Below are 27,782 nucleotides of genomic sequence, written 5' to 3' on the forward strand. Positions count from 1 at the left end.
ACACACACACACACACACACACACACACACACACACACACACACACTTTTGAGATGGAGTCTCACTCTGTCACCCAGGCTGGAGTGCAATGGCATGATCTCAGCTCACTGCAACCTCTGCCTCCTAGGTTCAAATGATTCCCCTGCCTCAGCCTCCCCAGTAGATGGGATTACAGGCACCTAACACCCCATCTGGCTAATGTTTGTATTTTTAGTAGAGATGGGGTTTCACCATGTTGGCCAGGCTGGTCTTGAACTGCTGACCTCAAGTGATCCACCCAGCTTGGCCTCCCAAAGTGCTGGGATTACAGGCGTGAGCCACCATGCCAGGCCACATTTTGTTTTGAGATGGGATCTTGCTCTGTTGCCCAGGCTGGAGTGCAGTGGTGTGATCATAGCTCACTGCAGCTTCAATCTCCTGGGCTCAAGCAATTCTCCTGCTTCGCCCTCCTGAGTTGCTGGGACTACAGATGCACATAACCACACCCAGCTAATTCTTTCATTTTTTGTAGAGGTGGGTCTTGCTATGTTGCCCAGGCTGTCTCAAACTTAGCCTCAAGCAATCCTCCCACTTCGGCCTCCCTAAGTGCTGGGGATTACAGGTGTGAGGCCCAGCTGCAAAATAAATATTGAAGGCAGAGGGTCATGAACTCCAGTGCCTAAATGAATCAGGCAAGGGAAGGTAAACTTATGCCTGTGTATCTAAAGTAGACAGCTGCTGGTTAGCTCTGATGGATTGTTGCCACCAGGGTACAGCTAGGGATTCCCAATCTTCTAATTTCTCAAAAGAAATGGAAATATAGATTCTTATGAATTAAAACATTGGCAATACTGAGTCAAGGAGAATGCATTTGTAGATCAAATCTACTCCAACGCCACCATTCTGCAAACTGCACAGACGAATACCTTGGATGCACTTATTTGTTCTTTCTTGTGTAAGATATATTTCACAAGACAAAGTTTAAAAATGAGTATTAAAAATAAATTTTGAAAAATGCCTTAGTAAAAAACCCTGATGGGCGAGAAAAGCTTTTGTAATGAGTATGCTTAGCTTTCTTTGTGAATCAAATAGCCTGCAAATTTACAACTATGTCAAAGAAAGGGACACCACCACTTGGATCTGAAGTGACTTTCTGGAACCAAAACTGCCCATACTCCAAAGTAACTCACAGTCTGAGCTAGGAAAAATTCACAGCCCAGCAATGTGAGCACATCAGGGGCTAACAACTAAGGACAATGGTTTTCAAAGTCAGTGACTGAGCAAAGTTATTCTTATAATAAAATAATCATTTTAATGAAGTATTTGAAATAATTTTAAACATCTGATCAGTAAGATTATACATAAATGAGTATGCCGCACTTTACAAAAAATAAAGGTAAGCATTTAAATATACAAAAACAACTTTGGATAAAGATCTCTTCTTAAAGTACTCCTTTAACATACACATAATTTATAGCATTTTACATAACTTGCTGAAACAAAAAAAAGTGGCCAATTTAAAATTTACTATAGTGTAGAATTTGGCCATAACAGTCCCAATGGGAAGAACAGGATGAAGAGTAACATACGTGAGGTGGTTTTTTTTCCTCTGAATTCTTATAAGTATAGCATTTCCCATTTCTGAAATACCTTTTTGGAGGATTCAATCATTTTTTTCTGTATGTGATTCTAACTACAGTGATTATTTTTCACCAGCTGGATTCCACACACGTGGAATTTTCTTTTCTTTTTTTTAAAGAGGGTTTGCTTTGTCCATCAGCTTCTTCCTCAGGTGAACACATATAACGTGCTTCTCATATTCAGAGCTCCTATCCTGAAGAGTGAGATACTGACAGTATCTTTTTAAGTACAGAATCCAACATAAAGTCCTATTGTTAAAAATTTCTCATCATCAATTAGGATTTTTTAAATGTGCCAACACGCTTAAAACTTAGGATAACTAAAATACATGATGACAGAAGGAACTACAAAAATTATCCTTCTTGGGATTTAAAACAATACAAAACAAAAAATAACATTTTCCTTTCAAAATACTATAATTTGAAAACATCTGGTACATTCTCCTTTCTGGTTGTGCTGTGATTTTTTTTCTCCATCAACAAAACATGTACCAATTGTTCTGGAGTTCCGATTCTACCTCTTCCCCTCTTGGGCATATGAAGCACATTTCCTGTTTTATGATACCATTTTCACATTCCCCTCATCAGTTTGAAGGCAATGCCTTAACGTTCCTTCTAATACTTTGCACCTTTTCCGATTTTTCAACAAGATACATTGGTAGATTTAATTTTAAGGTTTCCCTGATAAGGACATCCCCTCACTTGGTACCAGAAACGGCATATGGTGATATGAAGCAGAGAATTAGCAATCCCAGGCACAATCTATCCCCATTTGTCTCGTTTTGACAACACTGGAACTCAGCCGACCAAAGTCACCACAGGCCCTAGTCTGTGGCCTGTCATGTACAGAAGGTGACTGTCACAGTTAGCTAAGCAACTTCTGATTCCTGCCCAGAAAACCTACCACTTTGGGACAGGTTCAATGTAGAATGACATAGTCATTCTTGTATTTTCTTATGCCTCTTCCTTTCTCCTGCATCTCAATGCATGCCGCATTAGGGAAGGACACCTCACCTGCTACAATTCGGCAGATGAGGCAGGTAGTAACAAACAGGGCCTTAACTTGCTTTAATTTAATGCACAGATGGGCAGATGCCTAATTCTGTGCAAAGTGTATTTCATAACTGATTTTCAGAAGACAAAGATGAATTTGAATCTGTAAGAGCCCCATGGGATGGATAGGTAAGAGTTAATATAGTTTCTAACTGTAAACAACGCTCTTTCAATGTTGGTGATTATTTTCCAGAAATTGAAATTTCAGGACAGTGCAACAATGCTCTTTGTGTCTTCTTTGGCAGTAAATAGCAAGGATCTGGATGGAGAGTGGAGTGGTCACTTCAGAAGGGCCAGGTATAGAGCTCGAGAATACTTCATCTCCCGTTCCTGTTCCATACAAAATATTAAGTCCCTGAGGCAGATTCTCGTGATTCTTGGACGATGCAACTGTTTGGTGGCTGTCAGGCTGGATGTCCCAGAAGCAAGAAGGTTGTCTTTTAAGCCCTAAAAATAATAAAAGGAAAAGCAATTTGAAATAAAAATCTTTCATAAAGGGAAAGCCTGACAATTCTAGCAGGTAAGAGCCCACTACCCCCTGGTCACTGGGTTAGGTACTGGAGATAATGGAATGATGAAGACCTAACCCCGTCCTCCAGCAGTCAGCCTCAAATGGCCACTAAACCTATCACCTGAGCTCATTCATTCTTTCCTTCTCACCTGCAGCATGGCAATAGCCTCTGAAGTGGTTTCTCCATTTCCAGGCTCTACTTGGCTCCATTCTTTCCAGTGCATTGCAGGCCAGACTTTCGCTCTTTAAAGGCCTTACACAAATCTTTTGAGAGTGATAGATGTGTTTATCACTTCGATTGTGGTGTTGATTTCATAGCTGTATGCATACATAAAAATCTATCAAATGTATACTTTAAATGTATGCAGTCTTTTGTATGTCAGTAATAAAAAATAACAATGAAGGCCTTTCATTGTTCAGATCCCACCAAGCCATGGTTCCAAAATCTTCAATGGTTCCCCATTGCTCAGAGAAGCTTCTTGAGAACCACGCTGAGCACTTTTCATATATTATCTCTTTTCTGTCATACAAAATTGCAGCCAGTTTGATGAGCACTGCCCCTATTTATCAAATGAGGAAACTGAGCTTAGACAGGTTAAGCAATCTGTTCAAGGTCACATAGCAAAGTTGAGCTGTGACTCAGTTTCTAATTTGATTTAAAGTAAATGCTCTGGTTGGGCACCGTAGCTCACGTCTGTAATCGCAGCACTTTGGGAGGTCGAGGTGAGTGGATCACCTGAGGTCAGGAGTTCGAGACCAGCCTGGCCAACATGGTGAAACCCCGTCTCTACTAAAAATAAAAAAATTAGCTGGGTGTGGTAGCACGTGCCTGTAATCCCAGCTACTAGGGAGGCTGAGGCAGGAAAATTGAACCCGGGAGGCGGAGGCTGCAGTGAGCTGAGATCGTGCCACTGCATTCCTACCTGGACAACAGAGCAAGACTCTGTCTCAAAAAAATAAAAATAATAAAAATAAAGTAAGTGATCTTAACCACTGTGCTATATCATCCACCATATCACATATAAACCCATCACCCTGGCTTCCTTCTCTCCAGCCTCACTTCCCATTGCTCCTTTACAAGGCATCTTAACTGCAGCCACAATAGGCAGAGATTAGCAAAGAGGCCATTCTAGGCCAATCTACCCATCTTTTTTTTTTTTTGAGACAGAGTCTCGCTCTGTCGCCCAGGCTGGAGTGCTGTGGCCGGATCTCAGCTCACTGTAAGCTCCGCCTCCCGGGTTTACGCCATTCTCCCGCCTCAGCCTCCCGAGTAGCTGGGACTACAGGTGCCCGCCACCTCGCCCGGCTAATTTTTTGTATTTTTTAGTAGAGACGGGGTTTCACCGTGTTAGCCAGGATGGTCTTGATCTCCTGACCTCGTGATCCGCCCGTCTCGGCCTCCCAAAGTGCTGGGATTACAGGCTTGAGCCACTGCGCCCGGCCAATCTACCCATCTTTTAAGACCCATTTCAAATGGGTCTACCTGTCCTTCATCCAAGGAAGTCTCACTGTGGCAATTACCTTACATCGTATTACAGTAATTTGTATATGCTCCCACCACCACCACATACCTACTAGACCGTAAGCTTTCTGAGAACAAGGACTATGGTTTCTGTCTCCTCTAGGGCTTAGCAGAGTTCACAGAGCAACACATATCAAACAAAATATCCACAATATTTTCTAAATTGAATGTACTGGTTTAAAACAGAACAACAAGAATTCTAAATGTTATTTTAAAATGATGAAAACACAACACTCCTGTAATTAAGACAGTTTTCCGAATATGTTTACCAATATGAATTACCAATATGTCTATATGCTATTACTTTTAATTGGAAGAAAAGAAAAACATAGAACCTTCAAAGGATAATTTTGTACAAATGAAATCCTTTAATTCTTTTTACCTTTTTTTCAAAACAAAATCCTTTGTTTCAAAAAACGTCTCATAGGACTGGCAAATGTCTTTTATCCACCCAAAAGACATACATAAGGGAAGATATTTACCTAACACAGGAAGAAAATCTGGTTCTGTTACTGTCCTTTTATAACCATTAAATTTTAATTACTCCTTCCACCTTTTTGGGTTTCTTGTTTTGTTTTGATGGAGAGGAAGGAAATCCCTTAAGGTCTCCAAAACACCATGGTCAAAATTAGTCAAACTTAATTCCATGCATGTTCACAGCATGACTTAGGGGTACTTTATCTGATGGACAAATAAAACTTGTTTAAGAGATACTACCCAGTTTTTGAGGGACATGATATCGCAGTCATATTTTTATACTCATTAAGTTAAACTTGTTATAAGTAACCATGGAAAAAATTCTGGAAAGTCCACATTCTAAAAGAGGAAAAAAAGATCGGTCTCAGCTGCACAATTGTTTGGCTACTTACCCCGGAGCCCGTCTACAGTATACAGCCAGTCTCTCGCTACTTCTGCAGGGTTCTTGGTAATGAATGCAATTTGTACAAGTGTAAGCCTCCGGAACTTCAGCTAAGCCTGGCAGTGAAGCACTAGCGTGTCACTCTGCTAGCACCAACACTCAGAGATGGTGTAACTCAGATGTAATTTTAACTATTGTAAATTATTACCATCAAAATATCTTCATAAGATTTTTGCAGAATGGGACCAAAAGTTCAGTTTTGTTTGGAAAATTGAATAAAAAGTACATATTAGGAAGAAAGCTACTAAAACACATAATTGGCAGTGAGTAGCAGTTTTGTTGTTTATAGGAGTAACCCATTTAAAACTACAATATATTTAGGCCAAGGCAAGCAAATCACTTGAGGTCAGGAGTTCAAGACCAGCCTGGCTAACATGGTGAAACCCCATCTCTACAAAAAAATAAAAAAATGAGCCGGGTGTGGTGGTGTGTGTCTGTAAGCTCACTTATTCGGGAGGCTGAGGTGGAAGAACTGCTTGAACCCAGGAGGCAGAGGTGGAAGTGAGCCAAGATCATGCCACTGCACTCCAGCCTGGCTGACAGAGTGAGACTCTGTCTCAAAAAAACAAAAAACAACTACAATACATTTAACTAGAGGCAATTTCTTTAGCCATAAATTAGACATATTATGCTAAAACTGTATCTATATGTTTATACATCTTCTAAGAGTTTACCTAAAATCAGTACTTTGGTGTTTTATATGAAATTGTAAAATAACTGGCTAGATAGACACAATGTCTCGGCAATTCCACATCTATGTAAATACCCAGAAATAAGCCATGGGTTCATCAAAAGATATGTATAAGGATGACTACTATTCCCAAGAGCCCTAAGCTAGAAACAATCCAAGTGAGTACATTAAGAGTACAATAAATTGTGGAATAATCATACCATGGAATGATACACAGCAATAATGACTGGGTAACATGAAAGAGTATCACAAAAATGTTCAATGAAAGGAACCAGACACAAAGGAATTCATACTGTATGATTCAATTTCTACCAAGTCCCCAAACAGACAAAGCTAAAAAAAAAGTCAGGAGAGTGCGTTCCCATGGGGGAGATGAGAAGTGATTAGAACAAGAGTGAGGCTGTCTGGAGTTCTGATGATGTTTCCTTCTTGATCTAACTACTGCCTACATGAATGTGATCATGCTGTGAAAATTGTGGTGAGCTTATGACTTGTGTACTTTCTATACTGATGCTATATTTCAATAAAAAATTAAATCGCTACCCCAAAAACCTTGCCTCAGGAAGAAATTAACATGGAGGCAAAAAGAGGGGGGAAAGGAAAGACAATAAGGCAAAATTGTCAAAGAGAAAAAAAACATAAAGAGACCTAATCATCTGAGTAAGGAACAAAGGGGTCACAGTTCATGTTTGTCATGTGACAAGCCTGAAGGATTCAGGGGAAAGAGCCATATTACAGCTGCCAGCACAGAGTTGAAAAGAAGGTCATTCCAACAGGATGCAGCAGAGGGCCTGAGGCAATGTTATAAATGAAAAAAACCCCAAGGGACTTTCAGTAACCCAACAGAAATGTCTTTCATGATTCACAACTTTACAAAGGTGATAGCATTCTCTTTCCCCAAATAGCAGCTAACTAGAAAGTCAGTCTTTCTTGAATCTGAATACAAAATATGTAGCATTTTTATTCCTGAGCTTATGATTTGGCGAAGTCCGCAATTGTAACTTGTCAATCACAATGACCTGGCCAAAATAACCATCTACTCTCAATTATCCACAGTTAAGTGGGTAGAGAGTACACAGACAACTTACAGCCATAAAAACCAAACCTACTTTTTCACCATCAGTTTTAATTTTCCTCTGCCTCACCAAGTCCTTTCCCCAGAGTTGACCAGAGCTGATTTCTGGTCACATTAGAAATCACAAAGAATACTAACGTGATTAAGGGTCCAAAGTTTTTAAGAAGGAAAAAAAAAAAAAAAAAAAGACTTTATTCTTATCACTGTTAGCATACTGTTCATTTTGGAAATAGAAGGTTTTCCCACGTAACTTTCTACATGAGGATCCTTAATCTGGATTCTTCTCCTGGGTGAAAATAAAAGATGAAACAAACAATTCATTTCCCAGGTGCACGACAGATGTCCTAGGAAGCCAACTCAAACCTAAATGTTAACATCTTCTAAAACTGCCAGATCAATTATGTTAGTCTTCATAATTGTTACCCATTAATGTTACCCAGCCCACTAACAACTTATCTCACCTAATTTGTTTTGTTATACCACTAAACTAAGTTTCTTGTTTTTACAATGAAACTTTTGAGGAACTCCATTACTCTAACAAGAAAAAATGCAAAATCATCAGTTATCAATTTTAGATAAATAACACCATTTCAATAATGACATTAAATAACTAAAAATAACTAGTAATCCAATTTTTATCCCTTCAACTTAATATAGCAGGTGTTGTGAAATATAACCTTTAAAGGCTTTTCTACTTCTTTTTCCATATTTCCTTAAATTAGATGACTGCTCTACCACATTAGAAGCAGAAAGGACATCTTTATGAACCCAGTGTCTTCAGGAATCCTGTTGGGGTTTATAGTGACTCCATACAAGCTTCTCCTCCCAAGAGCCACCATCCATGGTAATGTAGCTTCATGCTAGTCCATGTTCTGATTCCATTCAAAATTATCTGGGTTACTGGGAACCTACTATGGGCAAGGAACTGTGCTAGGCGGCATAAGAGATACACAACTGAACGGTGGCAAACACTCATTGTCTCCTCCATAGGCAATCTCAAATTACTTAATTTCTGTGCCTCAGTTTCCCAATCTGCAAACTAGGGACAGTAACACTAATTATCTCATATGGCTGGTGTGAAGACTAAATGAGAATGATATACGCTCTAAAAATGTTCGCCCTGTTCTCATAATGAAGTCCCTAGTTAGTAGGAAGGCACTGAAGGTTTACAAACAGGAAACAGTGTAATTCTAGCTCCAGACTTTTTTCCCATCCCCCTCCTATCCAGGTCCTATTCTCTCAAGTCTTCACTAAATCACTGGTTACTGACCTCAAGAGAAATAATTTGTGCTGCCATACTTACCTTGTCCCTCTCAGTGAAATTTCTGAATTTTAAGGGAGCCTTCAAAGCCTAAAGCTCCAAAGTAGACCGATGCGCATTTCAGACATGTGACAGGTGGATAGCAAGTTTTTCTTACACTCCTCAAATTAAATAGTGGAGGAACCTGCCGCTGTACAGAATCAACTAAGCTTATCAATATTGTCTCTAGAAACTAAAAGTCAATCTCTTTCATTCAATTCTCTGAATCCTAAGACTAATAAAAGCAAAATTTGTGTCCCAGAATCTGAATAGTTAACCAAACACAAAAACTGAGAATTTCTTAATAGAGGAATCAAGAGGCAAAGATTCACGACATTCTCAGATTCTACCTGATTTACACTAAGTCCCAACCTCATGCCACCATGGCAGCTCTTAAGGGATGGCTCAAGTCTTTTCAGTTTTAAGGAGGAAACAAGGTCCAAACGGGAAGAATAGGGAGTAGAAAGAAGACCCAGCTCCAGAAAAAAAAAAAAAAAAAACTGAACATCTTCTAAGTTTCAGAAGCAAAAATAAATAAAAGTGCCCTGGATACCTGACCCAGTGTAACAAGAACACTGAAAATTTATATTCAAAATACCCAAGCTTCTAGGCCTTAAAGAGGAACACAGGGCAGAAAAATACTGAGCTTCAAATTTGACTGCCCTCTGCTGGTCAACAAGCAGAACTTCTGAAGCAACAGATCTCTCATCTTTTATCACCTTCACTTTATTTTATTTTATTTTTATACTATACTTTATGTTCTAGGGTACATGTGCACAACTTGCAGGTTGGTTACGTATGTATACATGTGCCATGTTGGTGTGCTGCACCCCTTAACTCGTCATTTACATTAAGTATATGTCCTAATGCTATCCCTTCCCCCTCCCCCAACCCCATAACAGGCATAAATGTCTTCTTTTGAGAAGTATCTGTTCATATCCTTTGCCCACTTTTTGATGGCACTGGGTTTTTTTTTTTTTTGTAAATTTGTTTGAGTTCTTTGTAAGTTCTGGATATTAGCCCTTTGTCAGATGAGTAGATTGCAAAAATTTTCTCTCATTCTGTAGGCTGCCTGTTCACTCTGATGGTAGTTTCTTTTGCTGTGCAGAAGCTCTTCAGTTTAATCAGATCCCATTTGTCAACTCTGGCCCTTGTTGCCATCCCTTTTGGTGTTTTAGACATGAAGTCCTTGCCCATGCCTATGTACTGAAAGGTATTGCCTAGGTTTTCTTCTAGGGTTTTGATGGTTTTAGATCTAAAATTTAAGTCTCTAATCCACCTTGAATTAATTTTTATATAAGGTGTAAGGAAGGCATCCAGTTTCAGCTTTCTACTTATGACTAGCCAGTTCTCCCAGCACCGTCTATTAAATAGGGAATCCTTTCCCCATTTCTTGTTTTTGTCAGGTTTGTCAAAGATCAGATAGTTGTAGATGTGTGGTATTATTTCTGAGGGCTCTGTTCTGTTCCATTGGTCTGTATCTCTGTTTTGGTACCAGTACTATGCTGTTTTGGTTACTGTAGCCTTGTAGTGTAGTTTGAAGTCAGGTAGTGTGATGCCTCCAGCTTTGTTCTTTTGGTTTAGGATTATCTTGACAATGTGGGCTCTTTTTTGGTTCCATATGAACTTTAAAGTAGTTTTTTCTAATTCTGTGAAGAAAGTCACTGGTAGCTTGATGGGGGTGGCACTGAATCATAAATTACTTTGGGCAGTATGGCCATTTTCATGATATTGATTCTTCCTATCCATGAGCATGGAATGTTCTTCCATTTCTTTGTGTCCTCTTTTATTTCACTGAGCAGTGCTTTGCAGTTCTCCTTAAACAGGTCCTTCACATCCCTTGTAGGTTGGATTCCTAGGTATTTTATTCTCTTTAAAGCAATTGTGAATGGGAGTTCATTCATGATTTGGCTGTTTGTCTGTTATTGGTGTATAAGAATGCTTGTGGTTTTGCATATTGATTTTGCATCCTAAGAATTTGCTGAAGCTGCTTATCAGCTTAAGGAGATTTTGGGCTGAGACGATGGGGTTTTCTAAATATACAATCATGTCATCTGCAAACAGGGACAATTTGACTTCCTCTTTTCCTAATTGAATACCCTTTATTTCTTTCTCTTGCCTGATTGCCCTGACCAGAACTTCCAACACTACGTTGAATAGGAGTGGTGAGAGAGGGCATCCTTGTCTTGTGCCAGTTTTCAAGGGGAATGCTTCCAGTTTTTGCCCATTCAGTATGATATTGGCTGTGGGTTTGTCATAAATAGCTCTTATTATTTTGAGATACGTTCCATCAATACTGAATTTATTGAGAGTTTTTAGCATGAAGAGCTGTTGAATTTTGTCAAAGATCTCTTCTGCATCTACTGAGATAATCATTTGGCTTTTGTCTTTGGTTCTGTTTATATGCTGGATTACGTTTATTGATTTGCGTATGTTGAACCAGCCTTGCATCCCAAGGATGAAGCCCACTTGATCATGGTGGATAAGCTTTTTGATGTGCTGGATTCGGTTTGCCAGTATTTTACTAAGGATTTTTGCATCGATGTTCATCCGGGATATTGGTCTAAAATTCTCTTTTTTTGTTGTGTCTCTGCCAGGCTTTGGTATCAGGATGATGTTGGCCTCATAAAATGAGTTAGGGAGGATTCCCTCTTTTTCTATTGATTGGAATAGTTTCAGAAGGAATGGTACCAGCTCCTCCTCGTACCTCTGGTAGAATTCGGCTGCGAATCTGTCTGGTCCTGGACTTTTTTTGGTTGGTAGGCTATTCATTATTGCCTCAATTTCAGAGCCTGTTATTGGTCTATTCAGGGATTCAACTTCTTCCTGGTTTAGTCTTGGGAGAGTGTATGTGTCCAGGAATTTATCCATTTCTTCTAGATTTTCTAGTTTATTTGTGTACAGGTGTTTATAGTATTCTCTGATGGTAGTTTGTATTTCTGTGGGGTCGGTGGTGATATCCCCTTTATCATTTTTTATTGCGTCTATTTGATTCTTCTCTCTTTTCTACTTTATTAGTCTTGCTAGAGGTCTCTCAATTTTGTTGATCTTTTCAAAAAACCAGCTCCTGGATTCATTGATTTTTTGAAGGGCTTTTTGTGTCTCTATCTCCTTCAGTTCTGCTCTGATCTTAGTTATTTCTTGCCTTCTGCTGGCTTTTGAATGTGTTTCCTCTTGCTTCTCTAGTTCTTTTAATTGTGATGTTAGGGTGTCAATTTTAGATCTTTCCTGCTTTCTCTTGTGGGCATTTAGTGCTATAAATTTCCCTCTACACACTGCTTTAAATGTGTCCCAGAGATTCTGGTATGTTGTATCTTTGTTCTCAATGGTTTCAAAGAACATCTTTATTTCTGCCTTCATTTCGTTATGCACCCAGTAGTCATTCAGGAACAGGTTGTTCAGTTTCCATGTAGATGAGCGGTTTTGATTGAGTTTCTTAGTCCTGCCTTCTAGTTTGATTGCACTGTTGTCTGACAGTTTGTTATAATTTCTGATCTTCTACATTTGCTGAGGAGTGCTTTACTTCCAACTATATGGTCAATTCTGGAATAAGTGTGATGTGTATATTCTATTGATTTGGGGTGGAGAGTTCTGTAGACGTCTATCAGGTCTGCTTGGTGCAGAGCTGAGTTCAATTTTTGGATATCCTTGTTAACTTTCTGTCTTGTTGATATGTCTAATGTTGACAGTGGGGTGTTAAAGTCTCCCATTATTATTGTGTGGGAGTCTAAGTCTCTTTGTAAGTCTCTAAGGACTTGCTTTATGAATCTGGGTGTTCCGGTACTGGGTGCATATATATTTAGTATAGTTGGCTCTTCTTGTCGAATTGATCCCTTTAGCATTCATTAGGTAATGGCCTTCTTTTGTCTCTTTTGATCTTTGTTGGTTTAAAGTCTGTTTTATCAGAGACTAGGATTGCAACCCCTGCCTTTTTTTGTTTTCCATTTGCTTGGTAGATCTTCCTCCGCCACTGGTTATTTTCTTTAAACTTTTATTAAGACACTTGCAAAGTCCTCTGAAAACTCACAAAAACTATGTCCGGAGATAAGTTTTACCTATTATTTTCTTAAAATTTCGTCAAAGGACTGCTAGGTAACATTTTTTAAGAACTAGCTTTGATTTTTCTTTGGAGAATTGTGAATAGAAATAAAAGCTACAATATAATAAGGGTTGCTGTGCCTCAAAACTAAAGTTGAATTTACTAATATCTTTAAATGTATTAACAGTAGCTTTGTTTAAAACTCTAGTAATTCTAGAGTTGGTGAGTTGCATACAGGCTGATAGAAAAATGACTCTAGAATGAAATATGAATTTATACCAAAAAAAGCATTAGAAATTGGAAATATAAAAAAATTTTCTTTTCATAAATTATTTAAAGGATATATGACCATTAATAACAACATACTAGGAAAGTTAGAACATACATAGCAGTAAAGTAGGTGACAACAATAGCACAAAGGATGGAAGGTGTGTATAATTAACTACTTGGTTCATTTTGTATTTATTTATTTATTTATTTATTTAGAGGCAGAGTTTCGCTCTTGTTGCCCAGGCTGGAGTGCAATGGTGCGATCTCAGCTCACTGCAACCTCTGCCTCCGAGGTTCAAGTCATTCTCCTGCCTCAGTCTCCCAAGTACCTGGGATCACAGGCATGTGTGACCACGCCCAGCTAATTTTGTATTTTTAGTAGAGACAGAGTTTCTCCATGTTGGTCAGGCTGGTCTCCAACTCCCGACCTCAGATGATCCGCCTGCCTTGGACTCCCAAAGTGCTGGGATTACAGGCGTGAGCTGCCGCACCCAGCCAAATTACTTGGTTTCAAAAGACTCTTCCATTCTGTGTGAAGTGGTATTACTTCAAAGCCGAGTGTAGTCAGTTAAGGGTGCACATTGTACCTTTGAACACAGTCACGGCAACCATTAAACAAAATAAGAGGGCTGGACACAGTGGCTCACGCCTGTTACCCCAGCACTTTGGGAGGCCGAGGCAGACGGCTCACTTGAGCCCAGGAGTTCAAGACCAGCCTAGGCAACATGGTGAAACCCCACCTCTACTAAAAATACTAAAATCAGCCAGGCGTGGTGGCGTGCACCTGTGGTCCCAGTTACTCCAGAGGCTGAGATAGGAGGATTGCTTGAACCTGGGAGGTTGAGGCTATAATGAGCAATGATTGTGCCACTGCACTCCAGCCTGGGCAACAGAGCAAGACTCTGTCTCAAGAAATAAGTAAGTATATAAATAAGACTATTAACTAAAAAGGAAACAGACAATGTAGCATAGAATACTAAAATACTGCTTGATTAACTCAAAAGATGGAAGAAAAGGAGAAAAAAACTGGGAAATTTAAAAACGAATAGCAAGACAATGGACTTCAATCCAGTCACAGCAGTATTTACATTAAATATTGAATCAAACACTCCAAATGAATTTTCATTCTGGTAAAAAAATCAAAACTCAATTATATGTTATTTATAAGAGACCTGCTTTAAATAAAGACACAGATAAGGTGGAAGTAAACCAAAGGAGAAAAGATAAACTATGTAAATACTAAGGGTGAGAAAGATGACATGGCTATAATAGTATCAAGCAAAGCACTAAAATAAAACTTTAAAAAAACAAAACAGACTTCAAGACAAGGAATATTACTAGAAAGGAAGATCAATTCGCAAGGACAAAAGGAGGCAATTCACGAGAAAGACATTCAGTATTCATCAAGATAAACCATGCAAGCCCTTAGTAAACATAAAGGACTAAAATCAAGCTACGTGCTCTGACCACAATGAAAACACCAAACATTTGGAAATTAGACACCATACTTCTAAATAATCTGTAGATCAAAAAAGATACCAGGATGAAAGTAAGGGAATATTTTCAAAGTTGACAATAAAAATACAACATATCTAAATTTGTAGGGGTGAGGCTAAAGTAGAAAAGTAATGGAATTGTACAGCTTTATACGTAGAAAAGAAATGTGTAAGGTCAATTACAGGCTTCCACCTTAAGAGGCTGGAAAAAGAACTCAATATAAATAGAAGAAAGGAAAATAATAGAAATAATAGGAGTAGAAATCAATACAATAGAAAACAGACAAATTTTTTGAAAAAATGAAAGCTGTAAGTTAGAAAAAACAATTTTCAAAAGCTAATATCAAAAGAAAGAAAATCCAACACTGAGTTTTCCCAGCCTAGAAAATTCCTGGTCCAGATGGCTTCACTCATAAATTCTATCACACATTTAAAGAGAAAGTAACTCCATTTCTACACAAACTTTTTCAAACAAAAATGGCAGGAAGAAGGGATACTTCCCAGCACATTACATGAGCACAATTCAAAGCAAACTAACAAGGACACTACAACAGAAGAAAATTACAGATCTGTATTATTCATGAACATAGATGCAAAAGTCCTCAACAGACTAAATGAATAACAAATTGAATCTAGTAACATGTAAAATCAATTGTATGTTATGACCAAGTGGGATTTATCCCAGGATTAAAAGGTTAGTTAAAATTGTCTGGGTACAGCGGCTCAGGCCTGTAATTTCAGCACTTTGGGAGGCTGAAGTGGGTGGATCACCTGAGGTCAGAAGTTCAAGACCAGACTGGCCAACATGGTGAAATCCCGTCTCTACTAAAAATACAAAAATTAGCTGGGTGTGGTAGTGCATGTCTGTAATCCCAGCTACTCAAGAGGCTAAAGCACGAGAATTGCTTGAACCCGTGAGGCAGAAGCTGCAGTGAGCTGAGATTGCACCACTGCACTCCAGCCTGGGCGACAAGAGTGAAACTCCATCTCAAAAAAAAAAAAAAAAGGTTAGTTAAAATTAAGATATCAACATAAGAGAATAAATTGAAAGAAAGAGAAAACCAAATTAAGATAATTTAAATTTAATTTAAAACCAAATTGAGAGAATAAGAGAAAACTCATATGAAAATTAAATAATCAAATAAATTTGTATAAGCCTTGACAATATTCAATACCCACTATAGTAAAAGCTTTCCGTCAGCCAGGAAGAAAAGAAATTTCCTCTATGTGAAACCTATAGCTAATACCATATTGAGAGTGAAACACTGGATGCTTTCCCTCTAAGATCAGGAATAAGGAAAGGATGTCTGCTCTTACCACTTCTATTAAACATAGTAATGGGGATGTTAGCCAGTGCTCTAAGGCAAGAAAAGAAAATAAAAAGCATAAAGATTGGAAAGGAAGAAGTACTCTTAGTTTTATTTGTGGACAGCATGATTTGCTTAGCAAATCTTAAGACATTTATTCCAAAAAACCTCTAGAACAATTAACTGAATTTAGTAGAATGGAGGATACAAGATCTATGTCAATATCAACTTTATTTTGATATGTTAGCAACAAACAATTGGAAAGTATATAATTTTGAAAATACAACAGCATCAAAAAATTACACCTACGTAAAAATGGATAAAAGATGTCAAAGACTTGTACTTGGAAAACTAAAACATTGCAGATAAAGGTGACAGAAGTAAATGGAACAATATTGGAAGCCTCAATATTGTTAAGATGTAAATTCTCTGCAAATTGATCTATGGATTCAATGCCATCCTAATAAAGAATACCTAGACATTTTTGTAAGAATGACAAAATGATTCTAAAAATTCATATGAAGATACAAAGGACACAGAATAGCCCCCAAATAATCTTGTTTTAAAAAAGGACAAAGCTGCAGCACTCACGCTATCTGATTTCTAAACTGTTACAAGAGAGACTGTAGTATGGCATAGAGAAAAATCAACAAACAGAATAGTGTATGTATATAGATATGTCCACATACATAGTTAATTGGTTTTCAACAGAAGCTATAAGGTGACGCAATGGGGAAAGCCTTTTTTAATAAATGGGGTAGAGTAACAAGGTACCTGTATGTGAAAAAATAAACTTCAACCCCCCACTTCACACCAGACACAAATATTAAATCAAGGTAGATCAAAGACCTATAACATAAAAGTTAAAGTTATAAAGCTTCCAGGAAAACACAGGGTAAATCTTCATAACATGGGGTACACAAAGATTTTTTTAGGATACAGCAAGTACTAATTATAAAAGAAAATGATGATAAATTGGACTTTGTCAAAATTAAAACCTTCTGCTCCTCCAAAAGGCACCATTATAAAAATAAAAGTACATTGCTAAAGGGAGTGTGAAATGGTACAACCATCTGAAAAACAGTTTAGAGTCTCTTAAGATTAAATATATACCTATCCTATGATCTAACAGTAGTACTCCTAAGTATTTATCAAAGAGGAATGAAAACACAGGCCACAAAATGACTTTTACAAGAATGCAGCTTTATATGGATAAAACAAGCTTTATCTATCCAGCCAAATATTGAAAACAGCCCAGTAACACTGAATAAACAAATTATGGAGCATTTATACAACAGAAGACAACTCAGCACTGAAAAGAATGTACTACTGATATGTATAATGTGAATCAATCTCAAAGACATTATGAGTGAAATAATTCAGAAACAAGACTACATTATTGTATGGTTTCGAATTCTACAAAGTTCTGAAACAGGAAAGATTAAGCCATGGTAACAGAAATTAGATAAGTAATTGCAGAGGGGGTTGGAGGTGGTAAAAGGCATAATAGAACTTCCTGGGGATCATACAAATGTTTTATATCTTGATCTGGTTACAATTAAAATCAATACATCCTATTGTATATAAATTTCACCTCAATCTGAAAAGCAAATGCAAAGTTAATTTAAATTTATAACTTAAAACTGAGATGTCAAAGTCAACCCTTCCTGAAGACTTCCCCAAAGGAACATGGTTACTCTTTCCTATGATCTGGTGTACTTTGGTATAGAAGTATGAGAAGTTTGTCAAGCTGGAATTCTACATCGCAAACATTATCATAGCTACAGATAATGTAGACAAAGAAATGTTTACTCCAACACTTATGTGAAAAGATGTTCGTAAATTTTAAAAGTTACCTGAAAGATACTATCAGATCCTAGAGTATGGTAACTCAATATAATAAATATTACTGAAATGCTTGAGAAATTTATGTATCAGTGTTTCTTAATGGGGATATTATTAGAATTCTGGGTAAGCTAAATTAAGTGAATTTGCCCTCTCACGCTGTGCAATGTTTAGTATTGCTGGCCCCAAGCCACAAAATGCCAGTAGCACACAACCCACCCCACCCTTCACTGAATCACTGTGTCAAAACACTACCACTTCACACATTTCCAAACACCCCATAGGAGTACAGTTGAGAACAGTCTATAAGCTAATGGTCAAAAACACACATAAGCAGCATTTTTAAAAAAATCTAATTACTAGACGTAATCTACCTTGCCATTCTATTTCCTAAACTAACAATTTAACTAACAATTACCTTTACCTACTTAACTTCCAAGGACAAATGTACATGCTTTTGTTTGCTATATGTAATACCAGTTTGGGACGATGAAGAATAACTGATTTTGTTGAAATCCCTAATGAGGGAAGCCAAATACAATCACTGAAAGCAGTGTCAACAGCAACAAACTATAACACACAAGAAATAACATTAGCAAACTACTGAGAGGAGTAATAAATTCAGAAGATGACCTGTCATGAACAGACCCTGTGAATGGTCCCTTTACATATAATACTAGGTTAAAACAACAAAACAACAACAAAACACCTGGGTATTCAAAACATGGTGTTGTTTGTGCCAGAAGAGTAGTAGCAAACAACTAAATCTCCTTGAATAACACAAAGTTAAAGCAAGCAGATACTAATTAATCTACTTTATGGTTTTAATATTTAAACTTGTTGCAATAAAAACACAACATAACCATTTAATGACAAGGTTTGCTAGGCTTCTAGCATCTACTCATACATGCAGAATTAAGAAGGAACACTGAGGAGAAGAACAAATAATAAAAATGGATACAATACCACATACATGCCTAGTGCTAAGAAGCAGAAGATGAATTAAACTGGCACATGATCCTAGAAGAAGAGATTGAATTCGTAATTAATTAAGTTTTCCCAAAGAAGAGCACAGGGCCAGATGGCTTCACTATTGAAATCTATCAAACATTTAAAGAAGAATTAACACCAATACTTCACAAACTCTTCTACAAAAAAGGAGAGGAGGGAACACTTTCTAATCCATTCTCCAAGGATGGTATTACCCTGATACCTAAACAAGCTAAAGACATCATGAAAAAACCACTGCAGACCATTATTCCTTATGAATATGGATGCAAAACTCTTCAATGAAATACTAGCAAGCAGAAACTAATAGTAGATTTGAATAGACCAGAGAACCATCTTTGAAGGTGCTACTCCTCTGCAGCTACCAATGGTACAAAGCCCTGTATTAGTTAGTATTTGACCAGAGAAGACTAGCAATGATACAAAATATGGCATTACCAGAGATTTGGCCAGCTGTCATTGTTAATCTAGTTAAACAGTTCATGTTCAGCTGTAACTCTGCATCTGGTGCTAGGTCTGGCCCAGGGTTCAGAGGAGCCAAAAGAGAAGAGGAGCTAAGGAGCCCAGCTGTTGGGCAATGCCTATGCCAGCCCATGCCAGCAACGCCTTTGAGCTGCAACAGCATCTGTTGTCCTCTCCCTGATCTTCTAAGCATAAGAATATGTCTGCAGTTTCACATTTACCTTTCAAAGTCAAAATGCTTCATGGCCCTTGCTAACAATGCAAAAGAAAAAAGGGAAAAGAAATCTGGGAAACAGTTCCAGCTTAGCTAGTCTGGCACAATACAAGTCCGGCACACCATCTTTGTCTTAAAAACAAACAACTTTCTTGGAGCAGTCCCGAGTTTTAACTTCTAACTCTTCTATCATTGCTTATTTCTTTCACTATACCTTACATTTCCAACAGCGTATTTCATTTTCCCCAACTGCTTTTCTTTCAAATAGCCTTCTAGTCTAGTGTAATGGTTGCAAAATATTCCATTTCCTTTCTTTTCCCTTTTTTCAGTTTCCTTCTGCTTCATGCCTTGTTTTTCTTCCATATTCTCCCTTTTATCTTTCACATAAAGGTTTTTCCTCAAATATCAGGTGATCCTTGCCAATCTGTTGCTATTTAAAAGTAATGCAACTGACTATTAGTATTTCAGGCTTCCTCTCTCCTCTCTTAGGCTAGTTATTTTTCTCAGGATGAATGCCTCTAGTCACTAGTTTGAATCAACTTTCAAATTCTACTGAATACCCTTACTGCCATTCTTCCCCTTTCTTCTTTATTTTTGTTAATATATGTTTTCAGCCTCTGTCATTTATGTGGGACTTGTGAAGAAACAATAAGCCAATAATATGCAATTTAACATATTTCACAGTAAGTCCATAGAGATAGCCGATAAAGAGTCAACTTTTAAGTCTTTGGAAAATTTTAAAGACCCAACTAAAATTCAGATTTATGTTTAGGTCATTTATGAATAGCAAGGGAGATTTGTTCATGAAGTGTGAATAAAACAGAATGTAAAAAACAAACAAAAAAAATCTTAAAATATAAAGAGCTGCTTTGTCTAAGGCAACAGCACGTTCTAAATTCTGCTGAATCTATGTATTTATCCAAAGAGTTAGATGATAATAAATCTGTTTAAACATCTAATAAGTCAGCTATAAATAAATAAGGAACCCTTCAGAAAACTATGGTCCCCTGTAGCCTAGTGGAAGGGAATGGAGGTAAAGAGTGATTGCTACCTGTGCCCCTTAAGGAAATGCAAATTAAAGCTGGGCCTTTCATGTGAACAGACTTTTAGTTAAATTACTTATGTACCTTTTCAGAGTGAAGAATCACCTGTAACAACAACGAGAAACAGACAATTATCTTTAAGAAATACTGTTTATCCCCAAAAGGTTTTAAGCCTTTGGGTTTTCCAAAATAATTTCTCGCTTAGTATTTCAATTATAATCTAACCCTATCCTCAAATGATGAAAACTAGCAAATATGGTAAAGAAAATGACACCTACTTAAGATCATTTAAATATCCATAAGAATTCAACCTGATTCTCTACTTGAAAATGTACATATTTCTAAGTTATAAAAAAAAAACGATCCCTAAATGATTTTAATACTTAAATAAATGTCTTAAAATCTAAGTATTTCTCATATAGGGTATTTTAGAGGTTGTTCAACACTTCTACACCATGTTTCCATGTAAAAACAGAACTTTGACCTTTGAAGAGAGCACAAAGGAATGGTAGAGATGCAATAAATAAAAAATTGCAGTGACAAACATTTTTAAATGATTGATCATATCTGTCACTAGCATGAAAATGGAGAAATAGGCACTCAATCAGCAGTGGAAACTTTTGGAATGCTTTTGGTAAGCATTATGAGTGTCTATTACATTTTGTGCATATCCATGGACCTAGAAGTTCCACTTCTAGAAATCAATCCTGTAAAACAAATGATTACATGAAGATAAAACAGGATGCTCATTATTTATAATAAACAAATGAAAATATTCTAAATGGCTATCAGTGGATATGTACCAGTATGGGAAAATGTCTATGATGGTTAATTTTATGTGCCAACTTGACTGGGCTAAGGGTTACCCAGATAGCTGGTAAAACATTGTTTCTGTGTGTCTATAAGAGTGTTTCGGGAAGAGATTAGCATTTGAATCAGTAGACTGAATAAAGAACCACCCTTATCAATGTAAGGATGCATGACTCAATCAGTTGAGGACCTGGATAGAACGAAAAGGTAAAGAAAGCACAAACTCACTCTCTCTTCTAGAGCTCGTACATGCATCTTCTGCCTTCAGACATCAGAGCTCCAGGTTCTCATTCCAGTATTTACACCAGTGACCCACCTCCAGTTAATTCCCCATCCCCATTCTCAGGCCTTCCAGCTTGGACTGAGAATTACACCACACCACTGGCTCCCCTGTTTCTCAGGACTTCGCATTCAGACAGAATTATACCAACAACTTACCTGGGTCTCCAGGTTGTAGACAGCATAGCGTGAGACTTCTCAGCTTCCATAATCATGTGAGCCAATTCTCATTTTTAATATCCCTGTACATACATGTATATATGTATATCCTACTGTTATGCTCCTTCTGGAGAATCCCATTAATGTCCAAGACACATTGTCCCACAAATTATAGAATACTGCTTTTAGGATGATCCCATTATAGCACTTAAAAGCACACATTTCTTTGGACATGTACTTGGGTTCTTCTACTTACTAATTATAGAACTTCAAGTAAGCAACTAATCCTCTCTATATCACAATTTTTTCATTTGAGGAAAACAATAGTATGATCTTACAGAGGAATTATGAGGACTAATGAAGATAATACATTCTAACTGTGATAAAGGTAAACTGTGATTATTACATATATATTTTTAAAGCACATATATAAAATGATTGTATTAGGTTGAACTATCTGAAACTGCCAATACTTAATTAACAACTGTTCACCTAAAAAAACGGCAAGTTCATATGGTTTAACCTAATATATGCATGGAAATTTTCAGAAAGAATATCCAAGGAAAAGCTGTTTTAAATATTCTTCTATTGTTTCCTTACAAGGGAAAAAATACTCTTCTACACCACTTGGACATTTTAAATGTGAAAATAGTTAAACATTCCCTCCTCTCAAATAAAAAGCTATCTATACCCCTTGCTTTAAGCAGTACTATCTTAAAAGCATGGCAGACATAGGAGATCCCCCTTCCTTTCCCCCTAAATCAATAATCATTTGTTGACTGAGCAATCTACCTTCTTTTATTACTCTTTTAGGGAGATTCCACATCATTTTAGAGAAACTTAAAGAATGCTGGTGTGCTCACTTTGGCAGCACATATACTAAAACTGGAACGATACAGAGAAGATTAGCATGGCCCCTGCACAAGATAACAAGCAAGTTCATGAAGCATTCCACATTTTTACATATATTTCATAAAACGTTGGCGTTGGAAAACATGTTGGAGATTGTACACTGAGGTAAATTCATGCTAGTTTAAACACTGTCAGGAAGTTATTCCTCAAATCTACTCTAAATATTACAATCCAAAGAGATCTGGTTTTAATAAGTCTGTAACTCTTCCTTTATAAAATCAGTGGAAATAAAGAAGTTAAGAAATAAAAATAAAATAATAGGCCAGGTGCAGTGGCTCACATCTGTAATCCAAGTACTTTAGGAGGCCGAGGCAGTGGATCACCTGAGTTCAGGAATTTGAGACCAGCCTGGGTAACATGGTGAAACCTGGTCACAACTAAAAACACAAAAAATTCTGTAACTTTTTGATGATCATAAAAAAAGATGATCATATATCATTTTTTGTGTTATTTGTGAAGAAATAAAGTAAGTGAATAAAGGGTTTTTAACAACTGTAACTAATGCAAATCAGCAGTGGCATCAGGTGAGGTGGCATGTGCCTGTGGTCCCAGTTACTCAGAAGGTTGAGGTGGGAGGATGGCGTGAGCCTGGGAAGTGGAGGTTGCAGTGAGCGGAGATTGCACCCACTGCTCTCCAGCCTGGGTGATAAAGCAAGACCCCATCTCAAAAAAAAAACAAAACCAAAAACATTATATCAGGTACAGTCAAAGAACTATGTACAGCACTGAGTTCGAGAAGACCACCACAAGTCTGCTGCTTTGGAAGCCCTATCTTACTACATACTGAAGTGATTCATGGAAAGACAATAGTGTAGAAAAGAATTAAGTCCACAAATCGCTACTACCACGTTCTCTGAAGATGACAAAGCTATGGACTCCGTCTCACTCTGCCTCCTGCTTTTTCCTCTTACCATGACACACATGACAATCATCAGAGTTCCCACTGTTCATGGACAGATCCCTCTCCAGTATCATCCCTCCTCTACAAGACACTCCCTTCTAGCTTCCCAGACTTACTTTTTGGTTACAAGCAGGAAGCTTCTGCTGCCTGCTGAAAATCAGATTCATGTAGTATACTTTCATAGCTCCAAAAATTGATTTTGTACAATTTTTTAGACATGGTATTATGTAAGGTTAAAGTACAACTTATCTTTGAAAAAAAAAATTAGCCAGGCGTGGTGGCAGGTGCCTGCAGTCCCAGCTACTCGGGAGGCTAAGGCAGGAGAATGGCGTGAACCCGGGAGGCGGAGCTTGCAGTGAGTGAGATTGCGCCACTGCACGCCAGCCTGGGCGACAGAGCGAGACTCCGTCTCAAAAATAAATAAATAAATAAACATTGTTATTCATGTTGGATCATTAATAAGGCATGCAAAATATTTGAAAGTATAGCTAATGGGGGAAAAGAGATCCTTTCTAATCCAAGGATCTCTAATTAACACAGGAAGTAAAGTGATTAATGTTTTACAATTCCAAAGAACCCCAAACACATCACCGATGTAATACACATACACAACACACACATACAATACAAATACTCTAAATCTTTAAGTAGGTTTTATTTTACTGTATCAATATCTGTATGGCCTACATTAATTTAAAAACTAATTTCATACATGTAACTTCAAGCCACGGAAGTAAAAGAAAAGGACACATTTCAAAGCACTCCCAAATAGTACATTTTAACTATTTCTCCACCCTCCTGTGACTCACTAGCCAATAAGCTTATGGTATAAATATCTTATTCAAAATTGTAATTGATACTTGCTGCTCTTTTGTCAGGATAACATGAGGAGATAGTGGCAGATGCTATTCAATTTTACCAAGACTTCAGAGAATATCAAGTGTAAATTTCCAAAGGCTAGGTTAATATATAAATTATACAAGTATACCATGTTTAATGAGAAAAGTTTTGCTTTATCACAACAAAAAATACTCAAGGACAAAGGTCTAAAACTAATTTCTCCAATTTCTTAGCAACAATAAAGGTAATCTTCAAATGCTAAAGTGTTATGTTTTTAAATGTTACATTTTTAAAAAAACTACCATCATTCCATTCAGTCTTCCCAACTGACAGTGCTCCCTTTTAGTAAGAAAAAACCTGCATTAAAATTAAAGAGTTACCCTCTGAAGAACTAGATTCTACTCCCACTTTCCTCTGGGATTATAGGCTGATTCTAAAGAATTTAACTCAAACATGTTAAGATTTCAGGTTCCCATTGATAAAGAGAGAAGCAAACAAAAAGTAAAGCCTTTGTTTCCAGAGTACAGAATATTGACAGTAAAAATGGTTTCATACATCATTTTTGTGTTATTTGTGAAGAAATAAAGCAAGTGAATAAAGGGTTTTTAACAATTGTAACTACTGCAAATCAGCAGTTTACCTAAACATCGAAAGTCTCTCTCCTTTTTTCTCTTATTTTATTCTTAGGCAGGGTCTTGCTGTGTCACCCAGGCTGGAGTGCAGTGGCCTGATCACAGCTCACTGCAGCCTTGACCTTCTGGGCCAAGCTATCCTCCCTCCTAAACCCCCCAAATAGCTGGAACTACAGGCACACACCACCACGCACTGTTTTTTTTTTTTTTTTGTAGAGACAGGGTTTTGTGACCCACCCTCCTCAGCCTCTCAAAATGCTGAGATTACAGGCATGAGCCACTGCACACAGCCTTTCTCTCATTTTGAAAAGAAAAATGCCTTTAAAGTTAAAACACTATGAATAAAAAATCAACAAGGAAACTAGTGTTCAGCTAATTTCAAAATAAGAATTGTACTAAAAATGTCGCCAGCTGATTAAAGAAACATACATTTTCAATTCAAGTTGACATTATAGTCATCCCTTAGTATCCTTGGGGGACTGGCACCAAGATACAGATACCAAAAACCAAAGACGCTCAAGTCCCTGATATAAAATGGCATAATATTTGCATGTAACCTATGGACATCTTCCCGTAAACTTGAAATTACTTCTGGATTACTTATACTAAATAATACAACGTAAATGCTATATAAATAGTGTAAGACTGTATTTTTCAACTTAGTATAGTTTTTAATTGTTGTAGTGTTATTTTTTATTATGTGGTGTTTTTTCCTGTGAATAATTTTGATCTGCAGTTGGTTGAATACACAGATGTGGAGAGAACCCACAGATACAAAGGACTGATTATATTTAAAAGTCTGACCAGTATCTCAGCTTAAAGTCCAGGAAATACAGGGAAAAATATGCATGCCTGAGTTCTCAAAACTAAAGAAGCACCAAGTGACAGACAATTCAATATATTTATATCCAAGTTAGTAAACATCTGTTTTGAAACTAAAAATTAAATAATTTTGCATTTTATTGTAGAGAAATCACATAATGGTTTTTATCATTGAACACAAATAGCACATTCAGTTTTCTCCCTAACCAATGGATTTTCTCAGATTAAAACACATAATAAATAAAAACACCTAAAAATTTGTTTACTTTAAATTAGAAAGTATTCTCTAAAATTTGTCACAAATTCAAATGAGAATAAGAATTGATGCTCAGAAGAGATTAATGATTAACATTTCAAATTCACTATGGGCCATTAATGCTACTGATAAAACACTATTAAAAGCTGAAATAATGGCATTATTACTACGATTACAACTATGACAATTAATTAAGCACTTACTTGAGGCCAGGCACTAATTAAGTACTTCACATAAACCAATCCTTAAGACAGGCAATATGCCCATTTTACAGGTGGGGATAAGAGAGGTATGGGGTTTAAAGAACTCATCCAAGGTTATAAAGCTTAACAGAGTCAAGAAGCAAAACCAGAATTTTCTGAGTTCAAAGCACATGTACTTATCCCATGTGCTCTGATGATCCCTCACAAAGCAAACATTTAACAGAATGTGTTGTATAACGTTACTATAGTAGACAAGTAAGTCAGGAACTTAGACATACCTATAATTCACTCTCAAAGGAATTATAATATTATAAATATATTGAGGAAAAAAAGTTACAAATAACTATTCTTGCCACAAAAGAAAATATATGCTAACAAGGCATATTTATAGGAATATATTTAATGATGAAATAGCACACCCCAATTTAAATAAAATATTTATACACATCATATACAAATGGACCAAAAACAAAGGGCAGTGAGTTTTTCTGTACTAGAACAACTCAGTAGAGTTGTTTCTAGTAGAAGATAAATTCTGTGCTGAACCAGTTTTTCCATACTTTTCTTTTTTTGAGATGGAGTCTCACTCTGTCGCCCAGGCTGGAATGGAGTGATGTGATCTCAGCCCACAGCAACCTCTGCCTCCCAGGTTCAAGTGATTCTCCTGTCTCAAACCCCCAAGTAGCTGGGACTACAGGCACGTGCCACCACGCCCAGCTACTTTTTGTATTTTTAATAGAGACACAGTTTCACCATGTTGGACAGGCTGGTCTCAAACTCCTGACCTCAAGCAATCTGCCCACCTCACCCTCCCAATGTGCTAGGATTACAGGTGTGAACCATCATGCCTGGCCAGTTTTTCCATACTTTTAAACATATTACATTAAGATTTGGGGCCAACAGCATGGCTCATGCCTATAATCCCAGCACTTTGGGAGGCAGAAGTGGGAGGACTGCTTGAGGCCAGGAGTTCAAGGCCAGCCTGGGCAACACAGTGAGACCCATGTCTCTACCAAAAAAAAAAAAAAAAATTAAAATTAATCTCAGGTACTTAAGTAATCAAACTCATAGAAACAGAAAGTAGAATTGTGGTTACCAGAGGCTGGTGGAGAAATGGGGAATTGTTTACCGGGTACAGAATTTTAGTTTTACAAGATGAGAAGGTTTTGGAGGTCTTTTCAACAATGTGAATGTGTTTAACACTACTTAATTATACACATAAAAATAAGATGATTAAAAAAGTTTGATACTAATATATAAATAGTCATAAACAGAACTATACGGGGCTACTATATTGGGCAGTCCTGCAGTGCTGCCCAATATAGTGGCCACTAGCAGCATATGACTATTAAAATTTATATTAAACTAAAAAATTAAAAATTTATTCTAGTCTCACTAGCCACATTTCAAGATCTCAACAGCCATATCTGGCTATTCAGGACACTGCAGACACAAACATTTTCAAAATCATACAAAGTTCTATTAGATAACTCTGGTTCAGAGTGTACAGAAACAGACCTAAATACATATGAGAACTTGTATTTTTCATATACAATTGTGTGTGATAAAGGTGGCATTTCAAATCAGCAGGGAA

General features: G+C 37.2%; 1 protein-coding gene and 1 non-coding gene across 2 annotated transcripts in view; one reads left to right on the forward strand and one right to left on the reverse strand.

Moving 5' to 3' along the window:
- Positions 1-1,268: 1,268 nt before the first annotated feature.
- TAF4B (TATA-box binding protein associated factor 4b) overlaps positions 1,269-27,782 on the reverse strand; it is a 154,997-nt gene continuing 128,483 nt past the window's right edge. The window contains exon 15 of the mRNA XM_023207757.2: positions 1,269-3,119. Coding sequence (XP_023063525.1) covers positions 2,952-3,119 — 168 coding nt within the window. The 3' untranslated portion in view covers positions 1,269-2,951. The remainder of the gene's footprint in view (positions 3,120-27,782) is intronic.
- Positions 22,478-22,583, forward strand: LOC111539797. The gene has a single exon (XR_002730784.1). It is a non-coding gene; the product is annotated as a U6 spliceosomal RNA (small nuclear RNA).

Source organism: Piliocolobus tephrosceles, chromosome 18 (genome assembly GCF_002776525.5).
Source record: "Piliocolobus tephrosceles isolate RC106 chromosome 18, ASM277652v3, whole genome shotgun sequence".
Lineage (NCBI taxonomy): Eukaryota > Metazoa > Chordata > Mammalia > Primates > Cercopithecidae > Piliocolobus > Piliocolobus tephrosceles.